Here is a 26,140-nt window from a genome sequence, read left to right as displayed (position 1 = left end):
GGGCATCTAACCAAAAGTTTCAACTTCATGTGCAATGGAATAATGAGTAAGAGGGGAACATATTTTACAAGTAAGTGCAGGTCCTTCTGACATCCTTATAACATCCACCAGAAGTATTCCTTCCTATCATAAATATCTAAGTGTTACACTTTTCTCGGTTTCATTCTCACTGCTATTGTGGGCTCTCCATCCCTTCTGCAGTGCCCCTAACTACTCTCTTACTTCCACAAAAGGGTCCTCAACAACTGTGACAGTTTCTAGTTGTCGTCGTCAAGTGTCCCCACACAGCTGATTGGGCCATATCAGAAATGCAACCATTTCCCCTCTTTCTCATCAGCAACATTGCCCATGAAATGCCAAGAGACACTATCTCCACTGCAATTTCTTCCTTGTAAGGGCTGCATGTGGTTGACAGTCCCCTGAAACTATTTCATGTCCATGGGACACTGTACAGACATTTCTCTGCTCAACAAAAGACATATTTCCTTGGTATATACTCTTCCATGGTAGTTCCTGAGAGGCACTACCTTAGGATCCCAAAATTTCTCATAGATTTTGTGGGAAAATTACTTCTGTCTGCTTCCTGCTATAATCCTTCTCTCTCTAGGACTCAGACGTGAATTTGAATGAACAGAGAAAAGAGGAGACCATTATTTGAGACCATCATCCTGAACTTTGTCTTCAAATTTATCTTCCTCTTCCAGAACTAAAGTGTCTGGCACAAAACTTGGCATGTAGTAAATGTTCAATCAATATTAGTTGACAAAAGCCTCTCTCTTTCCTTTTGGTCACTTACATTCCTTAGAGTTCCATAATTAGCCTATTCTACATAAGCCTCAATTTACATTTTGAAGCTTTCTTTCCATAAATGATTCTTTGCCACTCAGTCATAAAGGTATATAATCAGAAAATCTTGCATCGCATCTTTTTGTGGACATTGCTACATCAATGAAATGTGGAGTCAGCTCTTAAATGTTCTTATAAATGAGCCCCCAGATGTGTATAGAGTAGGTCAGCCACTGGCCAATGGCCAGTGGGGAACAGTGACTGGCCAACAATCACACAATTGAGCTCAGCTGTGGATTCTCCAGCCCCAGTGGGGCTTTGAGATGTCTGCATCCCTGACCATTGAGCTTGGTTGCAACATCATGAAAGACTTTGAGCTAGATCCTCCCATGTAGGCTACTCCTGGCTTCTTGACCCTCAGAAACTCTGTGAGATAATAAATGTCTGCTGTTTTAAGCTTCTTTGTCTTGGGTAATTTGTTAAGCAACAATAGGTAACTAATGCATTCCTCGCTCTTCATTCTTACCCTTTTAGCTCCCCATCATCAGACATCAATGCATTTCATGTGTTTATTGTGTTTCTGTGAGACCAAAAGTTTTCTCTTCAGATTGCCTTTGTGCCCTCAGTGCCTGGAGGAGTTTGGAATGTAATAGGTGGTCAATAAACATTGAATGAGTAAGGAGAGTCTAAAATTTTCAGTGTTAAAATGTTTCCATTTCATATACTGTTTTTAAATCAGTGTACAATTGTCTAATTTTATAGCCATGTGTGTTTACAGTAGACACTCTTGTGGAATGTTCACTTACTCCCTATGATCCCCTTCACTGTAGCAGAGGGCTCCTCTGTATAAGGTACAATATGACCCCTAGCCCTTGTCATTGATGATTGGACAATTGCTAAAAACCAGATCCAAGATGAGCCAATCAGAAATTCTCCCCCTGAGTATTTGGAATTAAAATCAAGAGAGTGAGAAGGAAGAGGCTCCCTGAGTGGCTGTCCCTGTGTCACTCTGCACAGGCTACATTGTACTACCATAACCATACCAAAAATAACACAGAGGTGTATTTCTTTCTTCTATGTGCTTATCCCAGGATGATCAGTAGGCTTTATGCAACAGCAGCTACTCAAGGATACAGGCTGTTGGGACAGACACCATCTTGAATGTTGTCATCACCTTGCCAAAGAAAAAGCTGAAGCTTTGGAGGCTCTCACACGAGGAATCAGCTACTCAGCCTAGAAGTGACATAATATTTTTCCTCACAACTCATTGGACTGAGCTGCTCACATCCTCTTGGTCCCTCTCCCTCTCTCCTCCTCCCCACAGCTATAAGGGAGGTACATTCCTAGCAACTGCCTAGAAGGTAGGAAGTAGAAACTATTTGCACAGCACTAATCACTCCTCAATCTACAACATACATTGCATGAGTCATAAACAGCCATATTCTTTCATGCAGCCTAGGGATCAAAGAATGATGACAAAACAGATGCCCAGAGAGAAGTGAAGTCAGGAGAGAATTCTACCTTGGTTCCCAACTGTTTTTTTTCTTCTTCTTTTTTTTTTTTTCCAGATCCCGTTTCAACTTCATACTGAGATCTGGATGCATTCTTGCCCTTGGAGTTGGAAATCAATAGTTCTGTGTGGGATGTGTTAACTTTGAGATATCTATTTAGCTTTTAAGTAGAGATGTTAGGGAGGCTGCCTGATCTATAAGCCTAGAATGTATGGGAGCAGTTTAGGCTGGAGAGGTAACTTTTAGAGTTGTCTATGTTATTTAAATCTGTGGGAAAGGGGGGGGAAGCATGTACATAGAGCAGTGGATCAAAGATAGTGTTCTAAGATACAAGACAGCTAATATTAAAGGACAGTATGGAGGTTCCTCAAAAAATTAAAAATAGAACTACTATATGATCCAGGAATTGCACTACGGGGTATTTACCCAAAGAATAAAAACACCAATTCAAAGGAATATATGCATTCCTGTGTTTGTTACAGCACTATGTACAAGAGCCACATTAGGGAAGCAGTCCATGTATCCATTGACAGATGAATGGATAAAGAAGATGTGGCATAGGGGCGCCTGGGTGGTTCAGTTGGTTGGGCGTCCAACTTCGGCTCAGGTCATGATCTCACAGTTCGTGGGTTCAAGCCCCGCGTTGGGCTCTATGCTGATGGCTAGCTCAGAGCCTAGAGCCTGTTTCGGATTCTGTATCTTCCTCTCTCTCTGACCCTCCCCTGCTCACGCTGTCTCTCTCCCTCTCTCAGAAATAAAACATTAAAAAAAAAGATGTGGCATATATATACAATGGAATATTATTCAGCCACAAAAAAGAATGACATCTTACCATCTGCAATAACATGGCTGGATCTAGAGAGTATAATGCTAAGCAAAATAAGCCAGTCAGAGAAAGACAAATACCATATGATTTCATTTATATGTGGAATTTAAAAAATGAATGAACAAATGAAAAAAAAAAGAGAAGAGTCAAGCCAAAAAAACAGACTCTTAACTATAGAGAACAAACTGATTCTCTATCAGTTTGTTCTTACCAGAGGGGAGGTAGGTGGGAGATGGGTGAAATAGGTGAAGGGGATTAAGGGTACACTTATCATAACGAGCACTGAGCACTATATGGAACTACTGAATCACTATATTGTACACCTGAAACTAATATAACACTGTATGTTAACTATAATGGAATTAAAAAGTTTTTAAATAAATAAAATACACACAGGGAATGAGAAGGAATGCAAGAATTATCTTCCACTAGATCTTCTGGCTGATTTCTTACCATCTAGGTAAGATGCTTGCCTGACTACTCAACCTAATTTAGCCCCTCTCTTTCACATTGCCATTTAATTTCCTTTTATTACTTTCTTATTTCTTACTTTCTCACTTATTATCTACTGTCCTTCAAGAAAGCAAAGATCTTTCTTGGAGAAGATATTTACAAATGACATTTCAGATAAAGAGTTAGTATCCAAAAATCTATGAAGAACTTATCAAACTCAACACACCCCAAAAACCAAATAATCCAGAGAAGAAATGGGCAAAAGACGCGAATAGACACTTTTCCAAAGAAGACATTCAGACGGTGAACAAACACATGAAAAAAATGCTCAGCATCACTCATCAGGGAAATACAAATTAAAACACCTCACACCAGTCAAAATGTCTAAAATTAACAACTCAGGCAACAATAGATGTTGGTGAGGATGCAGAGAAAGAAGATGTCTTTTGCATGCTGGTGGGAACACAAACACATGCAGCCACTCTGGAAAACAGTATGGAGATTCCTCAAAAAGTTAAAATAGAACTACCCTATGATCCAACAATTGCACTACTAGATACTTACCCAAGGGATACAGATGCGCTGTTTTGAAGGGGCATATGCACCCCAATGTTTATAGCAGTATTACCAACAATAGCCGAAGTATGGAAAGAGCCCAAATGTCCATTGATAGATGACTGGATAAAGAAGATGTGGTATATATATACCATGGAGTATTACTCAGCAATCAAAAAGAATGAAAGCTTGCCATTTGCAACAATGTGAGTGGAACTGGAGGGTACTATGTTAAGCAAAATACGTCAGTCAGAGAAAGACAAGTATCATATGACTTCAATCATATGAGGATGTAAGAAACAAAACAAGATGAACATAAGGGAAGGGAAGCAAAAAGAGTATAAAAATGGGAGCAAGACAAAACAGAAGAGACTCTTAAATACAGAGAACATACTGAGGGTTGCTGGAAGAGTTGTGGGTGGGGGGATGGGCTAAATGGGTGAGGGGTATTAAGGAGGACACTTGTTGGGATGGGCACTGGGTGTTATACATAAGGGATGAATCACTGGAATCTACTCCTGAAAACATTATTGCACTATATGCTAACTAACTTGGGTGTATATTAAAAATAAATAAACAGAAAGAAAGCAAAGATCTTTCTTTCTTGTCCTTAGCACCTGAAACAATATCTAGCACATAACAGGCACTCAATATATATATATTTGCAAGAATAAATAAATGAATGCTGCAGTGCAAATCCATTTCACAAAAATATTTTGTGGATCATCTGTTGTAAATGCTAGAAATGATGACCACTATACATATTCTTAGGTACAAATTACTATAAATCAAGACTATTGCCCTCCCACCAAGCATTTTTTCTAGGACTACCATAAAAGGCAGCGCCATGAAAAGTATGACCTGAGAAATAGCAGTAGCAGCAACATTATCTCTGAATTTGTTTGAAATGCAAATTCTAGGCCCCACTAAAGGCCTACTAAATCAGTATCCCTGTTTTAACACTCTCTGGATGAATCTTATGCACATGAAATTTCAGAGGCAGTGATGGAGGATAAAACTAGAAAAGATGATTTGATTTCAAAATAACTAGACCTTCAAATAAATGAATATATGCATAAGAACACTGACACAGTCTTTATTCAAGGACTGTATGAAGCATAATTTGCAGGGAAATCTTTTTTTTTTTAATTTTTTAAATGTTTTATTTATTTCTTAGGAGAGAGAGAGAGAGACAGCGCAAGCAGGGGAGGGTCACAGAGAGAGGGAGTCAGACTGAAACAGGCTCCAGGCTCTGAGCTGGCAGTCAGCACAGGGCCCGACGCGGGGCTCGAACCCACGAACCGCGAGATCATGAGCTAAGCGAAAGTCGGACGCTTAACCGACTAAGCCACCCAGGCGCCCCGGAAATCTCTTTCTTAATTAGATCTGGAAACCAGTGTGGAAAAGAAGATACCTATATAAAAACCCCATGATGCAAGTTCACCTGGAATATGTGCCAAATGGATCCTATATGCCTCACAGCACATTCCACTCCCACTACTTGAGTGGAATGATTTAAACATAGATTTACAGAACGCTCACCATGTCTCATACCCTATTCTAGATCTAGGGAATACAAAGATAAAAGACGGAGGGGGGTACTTGTTAGTCAAGGGATGGGGGTGGCGGTGGTGGAGGGATTAGGGAACAGAGGGAGAAGAGCAAACCAGGCAGAGGGAATAGTGTGCACAAAAATATGAAAGCTTTAGTGAAGAGAGCATGAGCATTCCAGAACCAGCAAGGAGAGAAGACGTGGAAAACAATGAGGCTGCTTCAAGTAATCAGGTATAGAAAAGTGCTTCAACAATAGCAGAGGGAGTGGGAACTCTTCCAAGCATGATGTACCATATAGAGTTGTAGAATCCAGCTCTGCCAAGTGAGGTTGGGCAAGTTAATTTTCTGTGCCTTACTTTATCCTGCAGATAAAAATGGAGATAATCATAGAGTGGCCATCAGTCTGAAAAGAGATGTTTTTTTTTTTAATGATTGAACTTTCTTGGTTAGGTTTTCTGGCATAGGCTTATTTAATGAAACCAGAGACATAAATCACTTGAGCAGAGCACCACAAATGCATTCACAAGGATTAAAAAGCCTGCATTAGTTAATCATGTTCATTGATGTGTACATTAGTAATGAGAAAAAATACATTGATGTGTGCATTAGTAATGAGAAAAAATACTTGAATATATCATGTAACGCAATTGTAATGTAATCACTCATTTAGTTTGTGTATTTGTGTTGCCAGATTCTATGGTCACATGTTAATACTAACCTCATTGGGCTGCTGTCAGGATTAAAAATGAGTTAATTAAAAAAAAAAAACTCTTAGGCAGTGAGAGGCTTTTTCTAAACTCATTGTGTTAATTATTGTATTAAAAAAATAAAACTGAAAAATGGAGAGGTAATGAACAAGAGGTACCAGTCCACTGTCAACAACTCATTGGAGGGTCGTCCTATCACTGAAATGCTCAATTCAATACAGAAGGATCAAGGCTTCTTTCCTAACTGTAGGTAAGATTAACTGGTTTGCCAGTCTACCTGTCTGCTCTTCCCCCGGCTATAAAACAATGTCACATTCACTACTGCATTTTTGGACAGATGAACACTAATCAGCTACTACGCGCTGGGTGCTGAGAATGCAACAGTTCACAAGACTAGTGTGATTTATGTCTTCCTGAAGCTTGGATACGTTAAGTTCGAAATACCTCTGGAATCGACGGTTTCCACATTTTGCTAAAATGTGGAGTAGCAGAGCCTGGCCCTATTAATGCTAATAAAGAAGGTCAACTGAGAATCAACCGTTAAAGGAGGAAGGGGGGGGGAAATGAGCGTGGACAAAGGGGTAGGGGAAGCAGAAGTATACGAGATTGATTGAAACAGGAGGAGGATAGCGTTCAAATGAAAAGGAAGACAGAATTCCTGAGTATCTACACCGCTCCGACGCTCTCACTGGAACTGGAACACACGCCCCCAGCCACCCACAAGCACCTCCCAAACCTGAGCACACCACCCGTCTTCAAGGGACCGCCTCTGCGCAGTGGAGGGCTGCGCCGCGCCGCGAGGCGCGGCGCTGTGACGTAAAGGTAGGCGGGACTTCCGTTCCCAGTGCTGTCTAGGAAGGAGCGTTGCGATAGAGCCAGCTACTTTCTAGGCTGACAGGTGAGGCACGGCCTTGGGGGGACGACTTTGCGTAAGAACTGACGGGCAAGCGGGCACCTGGGAGCCAGAGCCCTTCCTCTGTGTGGCCCCTCGCAGAGCCTGTGCTGCCCTGGGCCAGACGGCCCACAGGGTGTAAATAACTGCTGCGACCTCTCGGGGTTCGGATCCACTCTGGTGCTATCCCAGCAGTGGCTCCTCTGGGCGCGGTGACGCGCCATTTGTACTAAACTGCAGCCTGCCTGCGGGACGTTTATGGCGGCCCTTTTGGGGAGTAGGGGCTCGCACATTGGGCATTTGGCCGGGAAGAAGTGACCAGCTGGGCTGGAGACCCCAACGATCAGAGTTCTTGTACCTCTAGGAAGTTCTAAGAGTTCTAAGCCTCTTTTCCTCTGGAAAAGTCTCTGACTTCTCTCTGTGCATCTCAGTTTCCCCCACTTGTCCATCGGCGGGGTCATTAAAGGCTGTTTTGGTTTGATCTCAGTTTTCTCCGTCGGATCAACCTCTTCCCCCATCCTCTTCCAAATTTGTTACACCAGGTACCCTTGAGTTTTGACGCGTGGGCCATTCTCTGAACTCGACACTCCCCTACCACATGTTTGATGTTCAGTATTAATTGCTCAAGTATTTTAACGTGGCACCAAGGTCGGAGCCGAGCTCCTTTCCTTGAACTTAGAGTGCAGCGTGTTGGGGAAACCTTTGGGGCTTTCAGTTGCCTCTACCGCTTGCCTTGCATCATGGTATTTTAAGGAAGGAGTTTTTGCCTGAAATTTTCCCGTCTATAAAATGAAATACATTGATATCCTTTTGTTAAGATTGTTTTATCAAATGGGATCACTCATGTGGCACCAAGAACAGTGTTTTACACACAGTAAGCACTCAATAAATATCCACTGTTATGAATGACACATCCATACAACACCCACCTCACAGCTAGTGCTCACACTTCTTTATAATCACCCTTCACCCTAAGGCCTTAACTGTAAACTCTCACCCTTGGGCCTTTTTTATTTTTTTATTTTTTTATTTTTTCACACAAGGCAAGATGAGACATGTGTTCCTTGATTCATAAATTTATTTCTTCCCTCAGGAGTAGTAACAGCACTTGCTTTGTGTCTTGTATGCCAAACACTGGAAGAGTTCATAGTCTAGTATGTGAACCCATAGTTTTAGCCACTTTTGTTCTAAGAGCAAATCCCTGTGGAGAAAGAGGTAAATATAACAAAAAGAAACCCAGAAAAGTTAGGGGAAATCTCTGAAATCTTTATTCATGGAATTTTTTTTTTTTTTAAAGCTTCTTTCCAAAATGATAAATAGGAAAGTCTCTTTTGGATTTTTCCCCCGTTTTTCCACCGAAAGGTGAAGGCCTGCAGGATTTTGTTATAATGTGCATCATGCCCATTCCTTCTCTGACTTTCTCCTACAATACTGTGCTATTTATTCAAATTCCACAGTACTGCATACAATTTCAGAGTGATTTGTGACTGGAAAATACTGGAACAGGAGTCAGAAGACCATAGAATTGATTTTGCCATTTAAAAGCCTCATAACCTTGGACAAATAACATAACATCAGCTGTCCTGGCTGTCGTGTAGCCATTGTTAAGATCAGATGAGAGGATGAGAATGTCCTGCACAAATGAACTACAAAGAAGGTGGTTTTGTTGCGACTGGTGAGATTACCATCAATTCAATATAGAAATTGATGACTTCCTCTAATATGTTATTTGGAAAAAGATGAATATAAATTTAATGGTAAGCAGACTAAAAAAGGTTCTGTTTATGCATCTGTATTATGTGTTGACTTGCAGCTGTATGTTTTGAAGCTTACACATGACTGTGTGGTAAGATTCCCAGTTTTTCTCTATAATTCCACTTATACCAATTACAATTAAATAAATGTTTCAAAACCCTTTTTATTCTGACATAATTATAGATTGAGAGAAAGTTGCAAGAAAAAAATGTGTAAAGAGGTCCCCATGTGCTCTTCAACTAACCTTCCCTGATGGTAGCATCTTGTATAACTATAATATAATTTTTAAACCAGAAAATTGACATTAATATATTCACAGAATTTATTGAGATTTCCCCCCATTTCACAAGCACTCATTTGTGTGTGTATATAGCTTCTTGTAACCACCATTTTCTTTATAGCCACAACCATCTTTTCCTACCCCAGTCCCTCACACGTGGCAGCCACTAGTCTGTTCTCCAACTCTTTAATTTTGTCTGTTTCAAGAATGTAGTATAAACACAATCATACAGTGTATAACTTTTTGAGATTACTCTGCATTAATTCATTTGAGATCCATTCCAAGTTGGTTTGAAGGTTTTGTGTGAACATGTTTTTATTTCTCTGGGATAAATGCCCAAGAATGCAATTGTGCTGGGTCACATGGTGTATATTTAGTTAATTTATATGATATGCTTTTTCTTCTTTACCACCTTGATATGGAAGATTACATTGATTTTTTGATGTTAAATGTACCTGAAATAGATCCCACTTATTCATGGCATATAATACTTTATATACATTGCTGGGTTCTTTTTGCTAATATTTTATTAAGATATAGATATGACAGGCATTGATATGTAGGGTTTTTTTGTGTGTGCTATCTTTGTCTCGTTTTATCAGCACATTAGTATTCTATAGTCTTTAGTGATAAACCTGATATTAGTAATTTGTATTTTCTCTCTTTTTATCTTAGTGGAGTTTTATTGATTTTATTGATCTTTTTCAAAAAACTGTTCTTTATTTAATTCATTTTTCTCTACTTCCAATTTTTAAAAATTTTTAATGCTTATTTTTGAGAGAGAGTGAAAGAGAGAGCATGAGCAGTGAGCAGGTGGGGGCCAGGGAGAGAGGGAGACACAATCTGAAGCAGGCTTCAGGCTCTGAGCTGTCAGCACAGAGCCCAGCGCGGGGCTCCAACTCATGGACTGCAAGATCATGACCTGAGCCCAAGTGGGACGCTGAACCGACTGAGCCACCCAGGCATCCCTACTGTCTTCACATTTTATATATAATTGTCATATTTCCTCTATATACATTGAGCACCACATCAAATGATGCTATGAACTTTTGGTTCAACCATCAAATATGATTTAAGAGGTTCATAAGGAGAAAGATAGTCCCTTATATTTGCCATTGCTTTTAACCATTCCATTGTTCCTCCTTGTCTGAAGTTAAACCTCATTCACTTATTTCTTTCTGTTTAGAGAACTTCCTAAGGATATGTCTGTTAGTGACAAATCCTTTAGTTTTCCTTCATTTGAGGATATCTTTATTTCACCTTCATTCCTTGAGAGGTTGTTTTTCCTGATACGAGATTTGGGGTTGATAGTTATTTTCCTTCAGCACTTGAAAAATGTTGTGCCGCATTTTCCTGGCCTCCCTGATTTCTAATGAGAAATCTGACATTCTAATTATTGTTCCCTTATAGATACTATGTCATTTCTCTGTGGTTTCTTTAAAGAGTTTTTTCCTTATTTTGGTTTTCTGAAGTTTGACTATAAGGTGCTTTGTATTTCTGTAGGTAAGAAGCTGTATCCCAGTAAGTATAAAGATCTATTATATGAAAAAGATTGTATTTTAATTCAGCAGAGGAAAGATGATTTCTTTACTAAATGGTATTGTCTTGAAGAAAACAAAGCGGATACTTACAGGTGGATACAGGTGGATTAAAGGTTTAAATGTAAAAACTAGAATAACAAAAATAAACATCCAGGAAGCTAGATGTAAAATATAGGAATCCAGAAAAGAGTAAGGGATCAGCAATATACAAAATCTCTTACAAGCCAATAATAAAAAGATAAACCATTGTGAACGTTGGCAAAGGATATGAACAGACAGTTCATAGAAAAGAAAGTCCAGAAGCCCAGCAAACATGAGAGGATGTTCAAATGCACTAGCAGCCAGAGAAAAGCAAACTAAAGAGTGAGATATTTTATACCCGAAGACTTAAAAGAATTAAAAATAATAGTACCACTTATTGATGATAGGATTATAGAGGGAAAGATAGCTTCCTAGATTGCTAGAGGAAATGTGATTCCTACACCCTTTTGAAAAGCAATCTGGCAAAACCTATTAAAATTCAACTCTTGTAATTCCACACTTGGGAATCTGGCCATTAGAAACAAAAGAACTGGTGTATGTGGATATATGTAAGAACATGGGGATTTAAGAGTACTTATTCCAACATTGTCCGAAAATACTGGGAGTTAATTGAGTGCCTGTCAGCAGGGAAATGGTCACATGAATTATAGTGTATCCATATTATAGAACCATTAAAAATAATGAATTAGATATACTATTTGACTTGGCAGGATTTTTGTGTGTTCTTATGAAAGTAAAATGCATTGAAGTGTGTATAATATGCTCCTATTTATCAAACACAATTCATATTTATCAGAATGCATATAAATGTTTATGTATATTTGCATATGATTAGAGAAAGATATGGAAAACTTTATACTAAATTAGTAACTTGAGTTTAGAAGTGATACGCATGGACGTGAAAAGGAGAGGTAGAGATGAGGCATATAGAAGATTAAAAAGTAACTGACTATTTTTTAAGAATCCCAGGATATATTATATCACATTTATGCATTCAAATAAAACTGTGTGTGTGTATGTAAAATTTTTCAAAGAACATGACTTCTGGAGTCATTCAGACATCTGGGTTCAAATTCTGACTCTACCACAGTCCAGATTACTAGTTGTGTGAACTTCTACAAATTCCTTAATATCTTTCAGTTAATTTTCTTCTCACATGTTTTGTTGGGGTAGAGAGAGGAAATAATAGTACCCATCTTGTAAGATTGATGCGAGGGTTAAGTGATAATGATACGTGTAAAGTGTTTAGCACAGTGCCTGGTTTATAGAAAGTACTCTTAAAACGTGAGTTCTTATTATTGCCTCACTTCTTTTGCTCTTTGACATTTATATTTTTTAGAAAGTTCATTACCAGCTCCTAACTTTCTCAAAACATTCCCCTGTGGCTTATATGAATTTACATATCTTCTCAGGTTCATGCCTCTTTCTAATTGTTCCTTTTTATTCTTTAACTGGCTTCTTTTTTCTTGCTTAGGGAAATTCCCCTCCCCGCAAATTCCAGCACGAACTGTCAAAGAATCTTTTGAGTTAGGTGACTAGGTGAATAATGATACTCTGTATGGTAACAGAGAAGTCAGGATATAGGATAGGATCTATAATTTTTGAAATAAGATGATTTTTAATTTTTGACACTTATGAAAATTTGGTGTTTCAGTGAGGCACCCAGATGAAAATGCTCAGTAGTTGGCACTCAAAGGGATAAGAGGGCCCAGGAAGGAACCTTTAGGTACAGGGAATGGAGGAGGAAAAGTTCTCAGAGAAGATGGGAAGGTATCATAGAAGCCAAGATAAGGGAGCTCTTTAAGAAGAGGCTGGGCAAATCATATCTCTACTGTGACCTTTCTGGAGCTTTAGTTCTGTGGCTCCCACTTTCTTCTGATCTTGTCCCTTATTTTCTTGAAATTTACTGTGTTCTTTTTTTTTTAATGTTTTTATTTATTTCTGAGAGAGAGAGAGAAAGCATGAGCAGGGGAGGGTCAGAGAGAGAGGGAGACACAGAATCTGAAGCAGGCTCCAGGCTATGAGCTAGCTGTCAGCACAGAGCCCAACACGGGGCTCGAACCCACAAACAGGGAGATCATGACCTGAGCCGAAGTCGGACCCTTAACCGACTGAGCCACCCAGACGCCCCAAAACTTACTGTGTTCTTAATGAATCCGCTTCCTTTCCTCCAACTAACTTCCTTTCCCCAGTAGTTCCCTTTTATGTAGAATAGTGCTTCCATTCTCCTCATCTTTAGCATCAGAAATGAAGTCATTGTCACTTACCCTTCCCTAGTTTCTCATACAGAATCAGTAATAAGACTTTCGTCTCTCATTCATTTCCTTTATTCCCACCCTCATTTCTTGCTTAGGTTATTTTGATAGTGTCCAAACTTTTAGTGTATTCTTCTGGGGTTTTTCCCCCATCTTTCACAATCTTTTAAAAGAAGTACATTAATCAAATCCTTCCCATTATTTTAAACACCATCAGACTTCCTGTGCCTTCAACACTTTCCCAAACTGTTCAGAAAAAGAAAGTGAAGTGAAGAAAGGGAAAGGTTAATAGGATCACCATTGACAAAAATCAGCTTTTAGAAGGTTGTATGTATATTTTGTCCCTCTCTTCAAGGTTCAAAAATTCTTATTAGTGTAATTTAAAGGTTCTGCAGAACTAAAATTTATGTGTCTTTGTTTAACCTATTTTGGTAGGTTGTGTTTTCCAAAGTTGGCCACAATAACCCCACACCACATATTCTTCTTGCAATATGACTTTGACATGCTTCACTTTGAGAGAGGTTCATTTTTCCTCCCTTTGAATATGGGTAGGCTATGACTAACATGCCACTGTTGCTATGTGACTTATGAGGCTAGGTCTTACAAGGTTACAGTTTTAATTTGATCCTCTTGAGACAATTGCTGTTGAAACTCAGCCATCATGTTCTGAACAAGCCCAAAGTAGTCCATGTGGAAAGACAGTGTAGGTGTCCCTGGCCAACCTGTCTGACAGCAGCATCTGTCATCAGAGATGTAAATAGAGTTACTTCCAGATGACAACATCTCCTGCCTCCACTGAACATGTCACGCACCCAGCTGTTGAGTCTTCTCAGCAAAGGTCCCCAACATTATGGATTAGGGATAGGCTATTCTTTTGCTGTGCCATTTGTCAACTCCTGACCCACAGAATCCAAGAATGTAGTAAACTGGTTGCTTTAAGCCACTAAGTTTTGGAGTAGTTGTTATTGTAACGAGTAACAATATTATTTATGAATAAGGACAGCTTGCTTTCTTCTTATCCAATCTGCATACTTTTATTTCTTTTCTGTGTCTTGTATTGGCCAGGACCTCAAGTACAGCCCAGAATAGAAGTGTTGATAGCAGATTTCTTTGTCTTGATCTCAAACTTTCAGGTGAAGTGGGGGAGGTGGTTTGCAGGATTTCACCCTTAGTAAAATGTTTGCTGTAGGTTTCTTTTAGAGATACTTATATTTCATCAAGGAAGATCACTCTATTTCTCCTTTTTTTTAAAAGAGTTTTTTCATGATTCTTTATTGGATTTTATCAAGTATATTTTCTGTATTTTGAGATGGTTTTATGGCTTTTCTCCTTTATTCTGTTAATGTGGTAAATTGACTAAATTTTGAATGTTTAAACAATATCACATTTCTGATATAGACACAGTTTGGTCATATGTATCACTGGATTTGGTCTGCTAATATTTTGAATAGAGTTTTTGCATCTATGTTCATGAGCGAGGTTGGCCTGTAATTTTTCTTTCTTATAATGTCCTTCTCAGGTATTGATACCAAGATATGCTGGGCTCATAAAATGAGTTAGGAAGTGGTCCCTCTTTTTCTGTTTTCTGGGCAAGTTAGATTGGTGTTATTTCTTCCCTAAGTGTTGACTCTGATCTGGACCAGGAATTATGGACTCAATGTCTTTAATAGCTATTGGACTGTTAAGAGTCTTCTAGCCTTTTTGTGTTTGTTTGTCTTGGAATTTGCCCAAATCAAATGTATAAAGTTCTTCATAATGTTCTTTATCATATTCATGATATAACCCCATTATATTTTTAATGTTTGTAGAATCTAGAGTGATAGCTTCTTTTCCGATCCTATCGATTATTTGTGTCCTTTTTCCTTATGAGTTTTCTCAGGGGGTTATTCATTTATAACTCTTTTGAAAGGCTAGCCTTTTGACTTTGTTAATCCTCTCAAATATAAACTTTTTTCCTATTCCATTAATTTCTCTTCTTTATTATTTCCTTTTTTCTATTTTTCTTATTTGGATTCATTTAGTTTTCCTAACTCCTTAAGACAAATGATTAGATCTTTAATGTCCAGCTCTTTTCCCCTAATATGTTAGAAAACATTTTAAGGCTTTAAATTTTCCTGCAGTAATACCTTTATCTGCATCCCATACATCTTGATATGTCTTATTTTCATTATTTATTTCATTATTATTTAGTTTTCAATTACATTGTGAATTCTTTCCCCCACTCATCAGTTATTTGGATGTTTGTTGCTTAATTTCCAAATATTGGGGGATTTTCTTATTATTTTTACTTTTATCTTATTTCCACTGTGGTTAGAAAAAATACTCTATTATTTCATTTTTTTGCAAATTTATTGATACTTGCTGTATGGCTCAGTATATGGTCAGTTTCGGTAAATGTATCATGTGCACTTGAAAAGTATGTGCATTTTGTAATTATATGATATAGAATTCTACACATGATGATTGTGTTAAATATGTTAATATAAATATATTATTCAAATTTTCTATATTTTTATTGACTTATTTCTTTATTTATTATTTCAGATACTGAGGTATATCAGAATGTTCTACCATGTTGTGGTCCCATCTACTACTTCTTTTACATTTGTCAATTTTTAATTTATCTCTGGAGGCTAAAATATGTACATACTTATTTAGAATTGTTATGTTCTCNTATATGTGTGCGTGTATATATATATATATATATATATATATACACGCACACATATATATGTATATGTGTGTATAAATATACCATCTCTTCTTTGACTTCTTTTACTTTTATTCATTATGTATTTTTATTCTTAATGTGTATTATTTATAAGTAGCACACAATTACTGGTTTTATTTTTATCCAATCTGATCACCTTTGCCTTTATCTAATTAGCATAATTGGTCTATTTATTTACATTTAATTTATTACTGTTATACTTAGTTTTAAATATACAGTTTTACTGCTTTTTTAATTCATTTGTTACACTTGTTCTGTATTCTCTGCTTTCTTATCTTTGTTTTAAATATATTCTCTATTTCCTCTTTTATTACACATTCTTGAGCAGTTCTTTTATTGGTTACTGATTTTTTTAAATATATTTTTTTTATTTTTTATTTCTAGGAGAGAGAGAGACAGCGTGAGCAGGGGAGGGTCAGAGAGAGAGGGAGATACAGACTCTGAAATAGGCTCCAGGCTCTGAGCTGGCAGTCAGCACAGAGCTGGACGCGGGGCTCGAACCCACGAACCGCGAGATCATGACCTAAGCGAAAGTCGGACGCTTAACCGACTAAGCCACTCAGGCACCCCGGTTACTGATTTTTTTAACAGATTTTTTTTTTTAGTACCATTTTTTTCCCTCTAGCTTTTCATATGGTTTCAACACAAGCAAGGCTTTCCTTACTAACATGGGATTGATTGGACTTAATTTTAATGTACATTTTAAACTAAATTTAAAACAACTCCCAGCCTCACCAGATTCATATAGCTCTCCAATATGTTAATATTCACTAATAGAGTTACTAAAAACTTACAGAACTTTAAATAAAGCTTCTGCTGCTGTTTTTGTAGATATTTGTACTTCTTTTGTTGTGTTTTGAAAACAGTTAGAAATTTTAAATCTCATCCCTGGGACTTAAAAAGTTCAATTTTCACTTGCTTAGTTACTAAATATTTTACAAGTAGTTTTAGGACTAGTGCCCAGAAACAACATTAATTAACTGTCAGTCAGGGCTCAGACACATGCAAAATATATGCTTTGCTCTGTGTAGTTGCAGGACATTAACACAGCCCACAACTTATATTTAATAATGTCATGTATAAAGTTTTTGTCATCTGAAAAAGCTTAAGAGCTTCTTAGCTACCTTGTTTGTATATGTGATAAATTGTACAAGTTATTGTTACATAGTGTTAGTGTTTTAACTCTGAAAGAAAATCACCTCACTACCTCTGTTTCAAAGTTAATGTAGTTTAATTGAAGACTATCTGGACATTGCAACACACATTTGTTTTTTCATTTGTTTCAAGCTTTTATTTAAATTCCAGTTAGCATATAGTGTAATAATTAGTTTCAGGAGTAGAACTGAGTGTTCATAACTTATCTATACCACCCAATGCTCATCACAACAAATGTCCTCCTTGATACCCATCACCCATTTGGCCCATCCTCCACCCACCTCCCTCCATCAACCCTCAGTTTATTCTCTATAGTTAAGAGTCTGTTTTATGATTTGCCACTTTTCCCCCCGTCATCTGTTTGATTTCTTAAATTCCATATATGAGTGAAATTATAGTATTTGTCTTTATCTGACTGATTTCGCTTAGCATAGTATTCTATAGCTCCATCCATGTCATTGCAAATGGCAAGATTTCATTCTTTTTTATGTCTAAGTAATATTCCATTATATACATATACCACAACTTCTTTATCCATTCATCAGCTGATGGATATTTGGGCTCTTTCCATAATTTAGCTATTGTTGATAATGGTGCTATAATCATAGGGGTGCATGTGCCCCTTCAAATCAGTATTTTGTATCCTTTGGGTAAGTGCCTAGTAATGCAAATGCTAGATCATAGGGTAGTTCTACTTAACGTTTTGAGGAGCCTGCATACTGTTTTCCAGAGTAGCTATACCAGTTTGCATTCCCACTAACGGTGTAAGAGGGTTCCTCTTTCTCACATCCTCACCAACATCTTTTGTTTCCTGTGTTGTTAATTTTAGCCATTCTGACAAGTGTGAGGTGATACTTGATTGTGTTTTGATTTGTATTACACAAGTTTTTTAAAAATACTTTTATCATTTGCAGTTCTTATATGCGTGAATAAAGCAGAATTCTTACTAAGTAGCCAAAATAAAATGCAAACATTATTTGGATTTGGATGCTAAAGCTAAATGAGACTCATTTATAACTCCACTTGCAAATATTTTTGTTCATTAATATAGCCACTGTTCTCATTGGCTGACCTTATAATAAATATTATAAATTTGAACCTCCAAAATTTATACTGATCAAATTCTGCTTTTCTATTTTATATGTTGCCTAGTTTGTGTAAGATTTATTGGCCCTCCTCTGAGGAGGGCAATTGTGGGGATGAGCACTGGGTATTATATGGAAACCAACTTGACAATAAACTATTAAAAAAAAAGATTTACTGGAAAAAAATTTTTACTAAATAAAATTAAACCCATTAATAAAAACAGGTGAACACCTGTATTTAGGTAAGTAAAGCTTACCTAAGTTACACAAATTGTATTCACACTTGGCGTATTCACGTGAACCCTAAGTCTTGCTGCTTATCAAAACTGATTGCATTTAAGATTGCTTAGAGGCTGTGTTTTGTAGGTGGGGCCATCAGCCTCTACAATTACATACTTAGAACACATTGTTCCTTCTTAATTGGACGCTTGTTTGCAGACCCAATTACTTTGGATTCTTAGGTAAGGAAGAACTTGAGGTTTCTTACTCTTAAGATTTCCTTTGCTTTTTATTTATTTATTATTTATATATTTATTTTTGGCTGTAGCAGAATCAGAAACATAAGAGCGAGTAAAATAAAAAGATGCTTTGTAATACATAGGTTTACTCCATGTTTCTTAGTTGTATTTTATTTGAGGTATTTTAGAAGCATAGTTCATTTTTTGTTTTCCAAATTTTATAGACTGATTGAGTTTCTTATCTACTTGAATTATTAATATTATGGCTAATCAAACTCCCAAAATGTCATTTGCTTAAAGTATTTATGAGTAGAATATAGTTACTAACTTTGGATTATCTTCTGGTGCAGGTATTTAGTTTAGCCAGTGTCTTCTCTGATGGTGCTCTAATTTAATGCAGTGTGGAACAGCTAAATCTCATTGTTTCCAACATTTTGTAAATGTCATAAGAGCTTTATAATATACTCTGTTTTGTGACAATTTCAGAGATTGGAGTACAGTGACATGTATTGGTGAACTAAAGATCAATCCTTAAGAAAATATGAGATGATACTTTTATTTATTTAGTCAATTTATTTTGAATGCAGAGGAGTCCCCACTTTTTGAGTGAGTTTTTTTTTTTCTAAGTAATTTTATTTGGGAAAGTTTCAGACTTTTGGAGCTTTTTTGGAGTACACATGGAGATCGGGATATATGTTAACTTTTTCTTCCTTCCTGTATCCAAACCTTACCTTAACCTAAGGTGATTGTCAATCTGGGGAGGAATGTGTGGTACTGGCAGTGAGTTTGTTGACTGTTGTGCTGTGAGAGAGCACAGCATGACATGAATAACAAGTGCAAAGATTACTAGGTAAAGTTTACCTGGCTACCATTTCCACTGTTGACTTAATGATAAAGAAAGGTGCAGTGAGTGAGTTCAGAGTTTATTTGATGTGTTTAGGAAAGACCTCAAGTAGGAAGTAGAATTTGAGCTACCTCTAAGATGGGAAAGATTTTAAGAGAAAAATTTAGATAGACAATGAAGGATGTAGCAGTCTAGATCCATTCAAGAGACAGAAACCACACAGTAACTCAGAAGGTTAATTTAATAAAAGGAATTTTTAAGCTGTGGAAGAAGAGAAACTATAAAACTTTAGAAAACTCTAAAGATCGCCTAGGGAGAGGGAAAGTACCCAAGAAGAGACAAACTGGGAACGTGGCTTTAGATCTTACTGAAGAAGGTGTGGTGGCAGCCTATTGTGTGGTAGGGAAATTTGGTGGTTGCCTGGGCCAAAGCTGGTCCACAGTCATCGTGTCAGGACATGAACCAAGACTGGTAGGAGGGTGTGCAGAGTGAAGCAGGATGCTGGTGCAGGTGTGAGGTCTGAAGTGTGTGGAGCCTGCGTGGAAGGGCCACAGCAGCAACTCTGGGATCCAGGTGAGTTGAAGCTGATAGGCAGGTGCAAAGAAGGTTGGGGCACTGCTTTGGGCACTACTGGAATGGGGAGTTGGAGAAGCTTCCCTTTTTTTTTTTTAAGCAACCCAGAGCTCTATTGGGCAAGGCCCTTCCAGGCTACTGTGTGCGACAGAGATCAGGTGGCTGGCTCCTTAGTGTGCATGTGGGCTGAGGAGAAGGTGCAAGGAGCAACCATCTGGTCTGAGGCACACACCTATGCTCTCTGGGACTCTTGCTACATTGCCGTTGCCACCAGAACAGAGAGCTAGAGAAAGAGGAAACACATTGCAGCCCGCCAAATGCTGGACAAACTGTACCCTATAGCCACCTAGTACTAGAGCAGGTTTGTTTTGTTTTGTTTTGTTTTGACAGTCTTGGCGCTATTGATTTTTGGCCTAGAATATTCTTCTTTGTGAGTGCTGTCCTAGGCATTATAGGGTGTTTAGCAGGATCTCTGGCCAATCTGATCTTGATTCACACTCCTGTGGAGTCTTTCACTTCACTGAAGATGTGTCACTCTGTTTCTCCTTACTCTTGTGGTTTGTTTTAATTTTGTGTGTGTGACCCTATAATCCAGAATAGTTAAATGGTCATATACCCGCCATATTTCCTTGTGTGTATTGAAATTTGCCTTTTTTTTTTTTAATTTCTTGAATATTGTCTTTGGCCCAAGGTTTTACACGTTAGCAACTCACTTTATTGTTTTTCTCCTCTCATTTAGAAATGGATTCCAATATCAAGGGAGAAATTCCTGTGCATGAGGAATTCATTTTATGTTGTGGAGTTGAAACCCAGGTTCTAAAATGTGGGCCCTGGACTAACCTCTTCAGTGAGCAGAGGACCAACAGGCCTAAGCTGCTTATTTTTATTATTACAGGTAAGTTTAAAAATCTGGATGAGGAGGGGCGCTTGGGTGGCTTAGTCGGCTAAGCGTCCGACTTTCGCTTAGGTCATGATCTCACGGTTCGTGGGTTCGAGCCCCGCGTNTCAGAGCCTGGAGCCTGTTTCAGTCTGTGACTCCCTCTCTCTCTGACCCTCCCCTGCTCACGCTGTCTCTCTCTCTCCTAGAAATAAATAAAACATTAAAAAAATTTTTTTTAAATAAAATAAAATAAAAATCTGGATGAGGAGTCTTTATGCAGATACTTCTATAACTTTTTCAGATTTTAAAGAGAATTTGATAAATTTAAAACTTTGTGGAAAGAAATAAAATTACTCACACCGTTGATAACAACCACTCTTAGTACTTTAGTGGCTGGGCTTTTTGTTTTTCTTCAGTGCATTTTACGTGTGTTATGTTTATGTGTGTTTTAAATCATAATTGGAAGTACACATGTAGTTTTGTAATCCACTTTTAACATTTCTTAATATTTAGAATAATTAGAACTATCAAATTTGTGACATTTTTCTAAATAATTTTTCTTGCCTCACTCCAAGATGATTATAAGTTTACTGTAGAACGTTTATTTATTCTGAGATGTGGCACCTGGGTCATTTGTGACTTTTGCAGGATGACTGTCAATAGAATGTCAGGGGTAGTTTCTTGATTGTAAATATTCAAAGCCCTTTTAAACTTGTGAGTTAGAACATATATATAACTACACACCCGAAAAACAAATCCAGTGAAGAAGTGGGCAGAAGACAGGAACAGAAACTTCTCCAAAGAGGACATCCAGATGGCCAATAGGCACATGAAATGATGCTCAGCGTCCCACATCATCAGGGAAATACAAATCAGAACTACACTGAGATACCACCTCATGCCGATCAGAGTGGCTAAAATGAACAAATCAGGAGACTCTAGATGCTGGCGAGGATGTGGAGAAAACGGCCCCCTCCTACACTGTTGGTGGGAATGTAAACTGGTGCAGCCCATCTGGAAAACAGTGTGGAGGTTCCTCAAAAAATTAACAATAGAACTCCCCTATGACCCAGCAATAGCACTGCTAGGAATTTACCCAAGGGATACAGGAGTGCTGATGCACAGGGGCACATGGACCCCAGTGTTCACAGCAGCACTCTCAACAATAGCCAAAACATGGAAAGAACATTGTCTGTCAACTGATGAATGGATCAAGAAGATGTGGTTTATCTATGGAATACTACATGGCAATGAGAAAAAATGAAATCTGGCCATGTGTAGCAACATGGATGGACCTTGAGGGTGTTATGCTGAGCGAAATAAGTCAGGCAGAGAAGGACAGATACCATATGTTTGCACGTACAGGTGGATTAGGGGGAATTTAATGGAGGACTGTGGGGGAGAAAAAGGGGAAAAATAGTTGGGGAGATGGAGGGAGGCAAACCATGAGAGACTCTTGAATGCTGAGAACAAACTGAGGTCTGATGGGGATGGGGAAGAGGGAAAATGTTTGGTAATCCTGATTACCCTTTCATTTTTAAGTGGAAGACACAAACAGCTAATCTTTGTGTTCAGGGATGAGGCTTGTCCTCAGGTTTGCTTAGAGTGACCAGCCATTGTAGTCTGAGAGATTTTCTGGGACACATGACTTTCAGTACTAAAACCACAATAGTCATATGCAAAACAGTGTGGCTGGTCACCCTAGGTAATCTTCATGCTAGGGCAATTGGGTAGGGACCCAGCATTTCACTAGAGAATTTCTAGCTTTCAGTTATCTGTACCTATTTCTTGAGTCATTCAGTTTTCCTAGGAAGGAATCTCCCTGTATCCTGTTTGATGAGTGGAAGCCTGTTTGTGAATATTCAGGGCTGAACAAGAGAAAGAAGGTAGGAAGTTTCAGTGTTTAGTAACAGTTAATCTAAACACTTCTCAGTATAGTGCTTCTGTTTTCAGTTGGCCTAAGATTCCTGATCCAAAACCTCTTCCATTTAACCTCTTGTCATGATTTAAGAAAGCAGTCTGTTGGCATCTATTAAAATTAAAAATACACATGCCAGCAGCAAAGGACAGTTTGAAATTATAGACATGACAAATACTGTTTGATGGAGCAGAGATTTGAGGCCATGGCAGAGTATAGGATTGAGAAGGTAAGTCTTGGACTGGACACAGGATATTTCTTCAGAGGGTAGCATGAAGGGGGTGAAGTTAGTTACCGAAGTGGAGAAGTGTGAAAGCATATCAGAGAGTAATTTCCTGCCTCCTGAGCTCTGTTTTCTCTTCTAATTAAGAGTTGAAGTGATCTGTTGAGAATAAATATGGCAGAGGGTAGATAAGTTGTCAGTGTTGAGAATAGCAGATACGCAGGATGAAAGGAATTATCAATTGAGAACAAGTAGATAGAGTTTGAGCAGCCCTGTGATGGAATAGCAGGTGTATTGGGAGTGAAGTCTAAAAGAGTAGAAGACCTATCAGAGGTAGAATGGTTTGAATGTTAACCATTTTTGGGTAATGGAAAAATCTAAGCCAGTGGTTCTTAAAGTTGGTGTTGGAACCAGCAGTATCATCTGAGAACTCGTTAGACATGCAGGTTCTGCGTCGCATCCCAGACCTTCTGAACCAGAAAATCTGGGGGTGGAGCGGTGTGTGTTTTAACATGCCTTCCAGGAGATTGTGATATACTTACCACTGATCCTAAGGTCTGGCTGTCAGAATTAGTTGCTTAAGTTTCATTTGCATGAAGTTCTTTGAATTTGATCAGGGTAATGAATTATAGGACAAAGGTGTTGGCTCAGTGAATCTACCCAGATTTTGAAATCTCCTCATAAGGAATGGCAACTGAAACTGTCATTTAAGGGTCAAGGTTTTCGGAGAATATGTGAGAATGACTAAAAAGTTGATAGATGGAGGTGGAGGAGGAGAGGTTGTTGCAACAAGGTAGACGGGTAAGTGGAAATGACAGTTCCCTGTGCTTCCCTACTCAGAGGTGTCTGTTCACTCATTCATTTACCCTCAGAGCTGGGAAGCCTGTGTTGCAAAAGTCTTTGCTATCCTTGAGGTGTATGAGGTGTTAGAGAGGAGTGCGGGCTCTACTGCAGAGGCTGGAAAGGAAGAGTCCACCAGAGTGGAGAGCCAGGTTTAATATATGATGAAGAGACAGAGGGAGCATTCAAGGAAGACACTGTGAAGAAAGGGAAGCTTAGAACATTTGTTGCTTTGTGGTGTCATTGTTTTGTGGCACTTTGACATTTTCAGATCATTTTTAGTTTTTTAGTGTTCTTTTATGTTTGCCTTTCTATTATTGCCCTTTTCCTTGGAGTTCATGGGAGCTGTAGGCTGGTGCTGCTCATTAGTTTTTGGAGTTCAGAATTGTATTGTATATTTGGGCTTAATCTGTTTATACTGTCGGGAAAATTAGGATGACAGTATTTCAAGGATTGTTAAACCACTAAAGACATCATATTTAATCCATCTCTGATAGACTGATGTAGCATTTCATTTTAAACCACTTTGCTTTTACAGCTAGCAAAATTAATCACTTTTAAGTGGGTAATGATACTGAGGAGTGATTTATTAGAATCCACAGATTGAGGAACTTTCAATTTAATTTTGTCTTTTCCACTGAAGCTCTGTTGTAGATTTTCTGTTAAGTAACAATATCCTTGGACTTTCTTTAAATAGAGAAATGACGAAAGGGAACCAATTTGAGAACTAACTATAGAATATATTGAGTCATTATAACTCTCCAGTGGTCGTATGGGGATAATAGAGTCATGTAATGTGTCTTAGATTTGAGTACAGTGATCAGAAATGGAGTAGACTAGCCTCCATGTGCAAGTCCAGCATTCTTTCCATTTGACAACCTTCTGTATAGATGCTATGCCACATTAACTTTATATGTGGCAGTTTTTGTCTCCTACAAGGTTAAGTGGAAGGCATAAGTCTACAATTGCAATGTTGAATAGTTTATTGGAAGTTGGAGTCTAGAGATGGGCACCACACCCTCTGTTATATGTTACTCAGGCATTTGACTATATGTTTGATCAAGCGTGTGTTTATATCACATTCTGATATCTTTTTATAAAAAGTTTTACTAGCATTTTTGTGTTGGAATGCTTTCAAACATCCCTATTGCTGAAGAAACGCATGTACGTACATGTGTGAATGTGTGTATATCTGATTTTAGCTGTATAAATGAGACCCTTTAAGTTTTTTGTGGTTTCTTAACCAAGAAGTTAAATTCATGGTTCATAAAGTGTAACATAAGCCATAATATTTAAGTGGTGAAGTATGCAATGACATTTAAACGGTTTGCATTACATTTTCAACTTCTATCTCACCTGTCAGTTGGATCTTCATGATACATACTGGCCATGGTGGACTCTTCTGTTTCTTCAGGAGCCAAGCTCTTAATTGCTTAAGGGCTTTTGCACCTGTTCTTCTCCTGTCCTGGTATGTTCTTTCCTCAAAATTTTACAAGTTTGATTTCTTTTCATCTTTTGGGTCTTGGCTAAAGGCCATCTCCTCAAAAATTGTTCTGAGGCCACCCTAATCTCTTCTCTTGAGGATCCTCTCACGATCCTCATATAACTTATCCCACTCTTGAATTATCTTATTTACTTATTTAGTCATATGTATATATTTTCCCACTGAATATGAATTACAAAAAGGCCTTTAACTGTCTTGTGCCTGGCACAGTGACTTCCATGTAGTAAGTGATCGGTAAATAATTGATAACTAAAATAATATACAAAAGAAACAATAGTACTGAATAGAATGAAATGAACATGAAGTAGTTGAAAGTATCATTTACTTAATGATTATAAAATTATGAACAAGAAAGCTACGAGGTATTTGCTTAAGATCTTATAGTTATTAAGTGAAAGAACTCAGAACCCAGAGATAGGTGGAAAAAAATGTTTTGTAGCAGTTCATAACTAGTACTTTTCAGTTTTACGTTGTAACTCATTGTAATTTATAGTAATTATTGCATCTAGTTCATGTAGGTGTTGTCTTTGGATTCTCCTTAAACCAGTTTTAACACACTGTACACCTTAAACTTACAGAACATGACATGTTAGATTTATTCAATACAAAATAAATATGTAATAACAATTTTAGTAACAACAGGTATGATTTATTCAGCACTTACTATGTGCCAGGTATTGTGCAAGTGCTTGCCCATTCATTGTCCCTAATGATAAGGCCAGCTACTTTGTGACGCTTTGGTAAGATTAACTAAAACAATGTATGCAAAAGA

At 37.9% G+C, this 26,140-nt stretch overlaps 1 protein-coding gene across 3 annotated transcripts in view; it reads left to right on the top strand.

Moving 5' to 3' along the window:
• The first annotated feature begins 7,236 nt into the window (after nucleotides 1-7,236).
• The window catches only part of LDAH (lipid droplet associated hydrolase), a 101,822-nt gene continuing 82,918 nt past the window's right edge, over nucleotides 7,237-26,140 (top strand). For 2 of the 3 annotated variants that reach the window (XM_077751037.1, XM_077751039.1), the window contains exons 1-2: nucleotides 7,237-7,290; nucleotides 20,743-20,898. In XM_077751037.1, the coding sequence (XP_077607163.1) occupies nucleotides 20,745-20,898 (154 nt within the window). In that variant the 5' untranslated portion in view covers nucleotides 7,237-7,290; nucleotides 20,743-20,744. Of the gene's footprint in view, nucleotides 7,291-8,741; nucleotides 9,042-20,742; nucleotides 20,899-26,140 lie in introns of all 3 variants that reach the window. The other variant, XM_077751038.1, reaches the window with a different exon arrangement.

Source organism: Crocuta crocuta, unplaced genomic scaffold, assembly GCF_008692635.1.
Source record: "Crocuta crocuta isolate KB4526 unplaced genomic scaffold, BGI_CrCroc_1.0 scaffold129, whole genome shotgun sequence".
NCBI classification, from domain to species: Eukaryota; Metazoa; Chordata; class Mammalia; order Carnivora; family Hyaenidae; genus Crocuta; species Crocuta crocuta.
The sequence above is the reverse complement of the archived record's forward strand: the minus strand, read 5'-3'. Positions and strand labels throughout refer to the sequence as shown.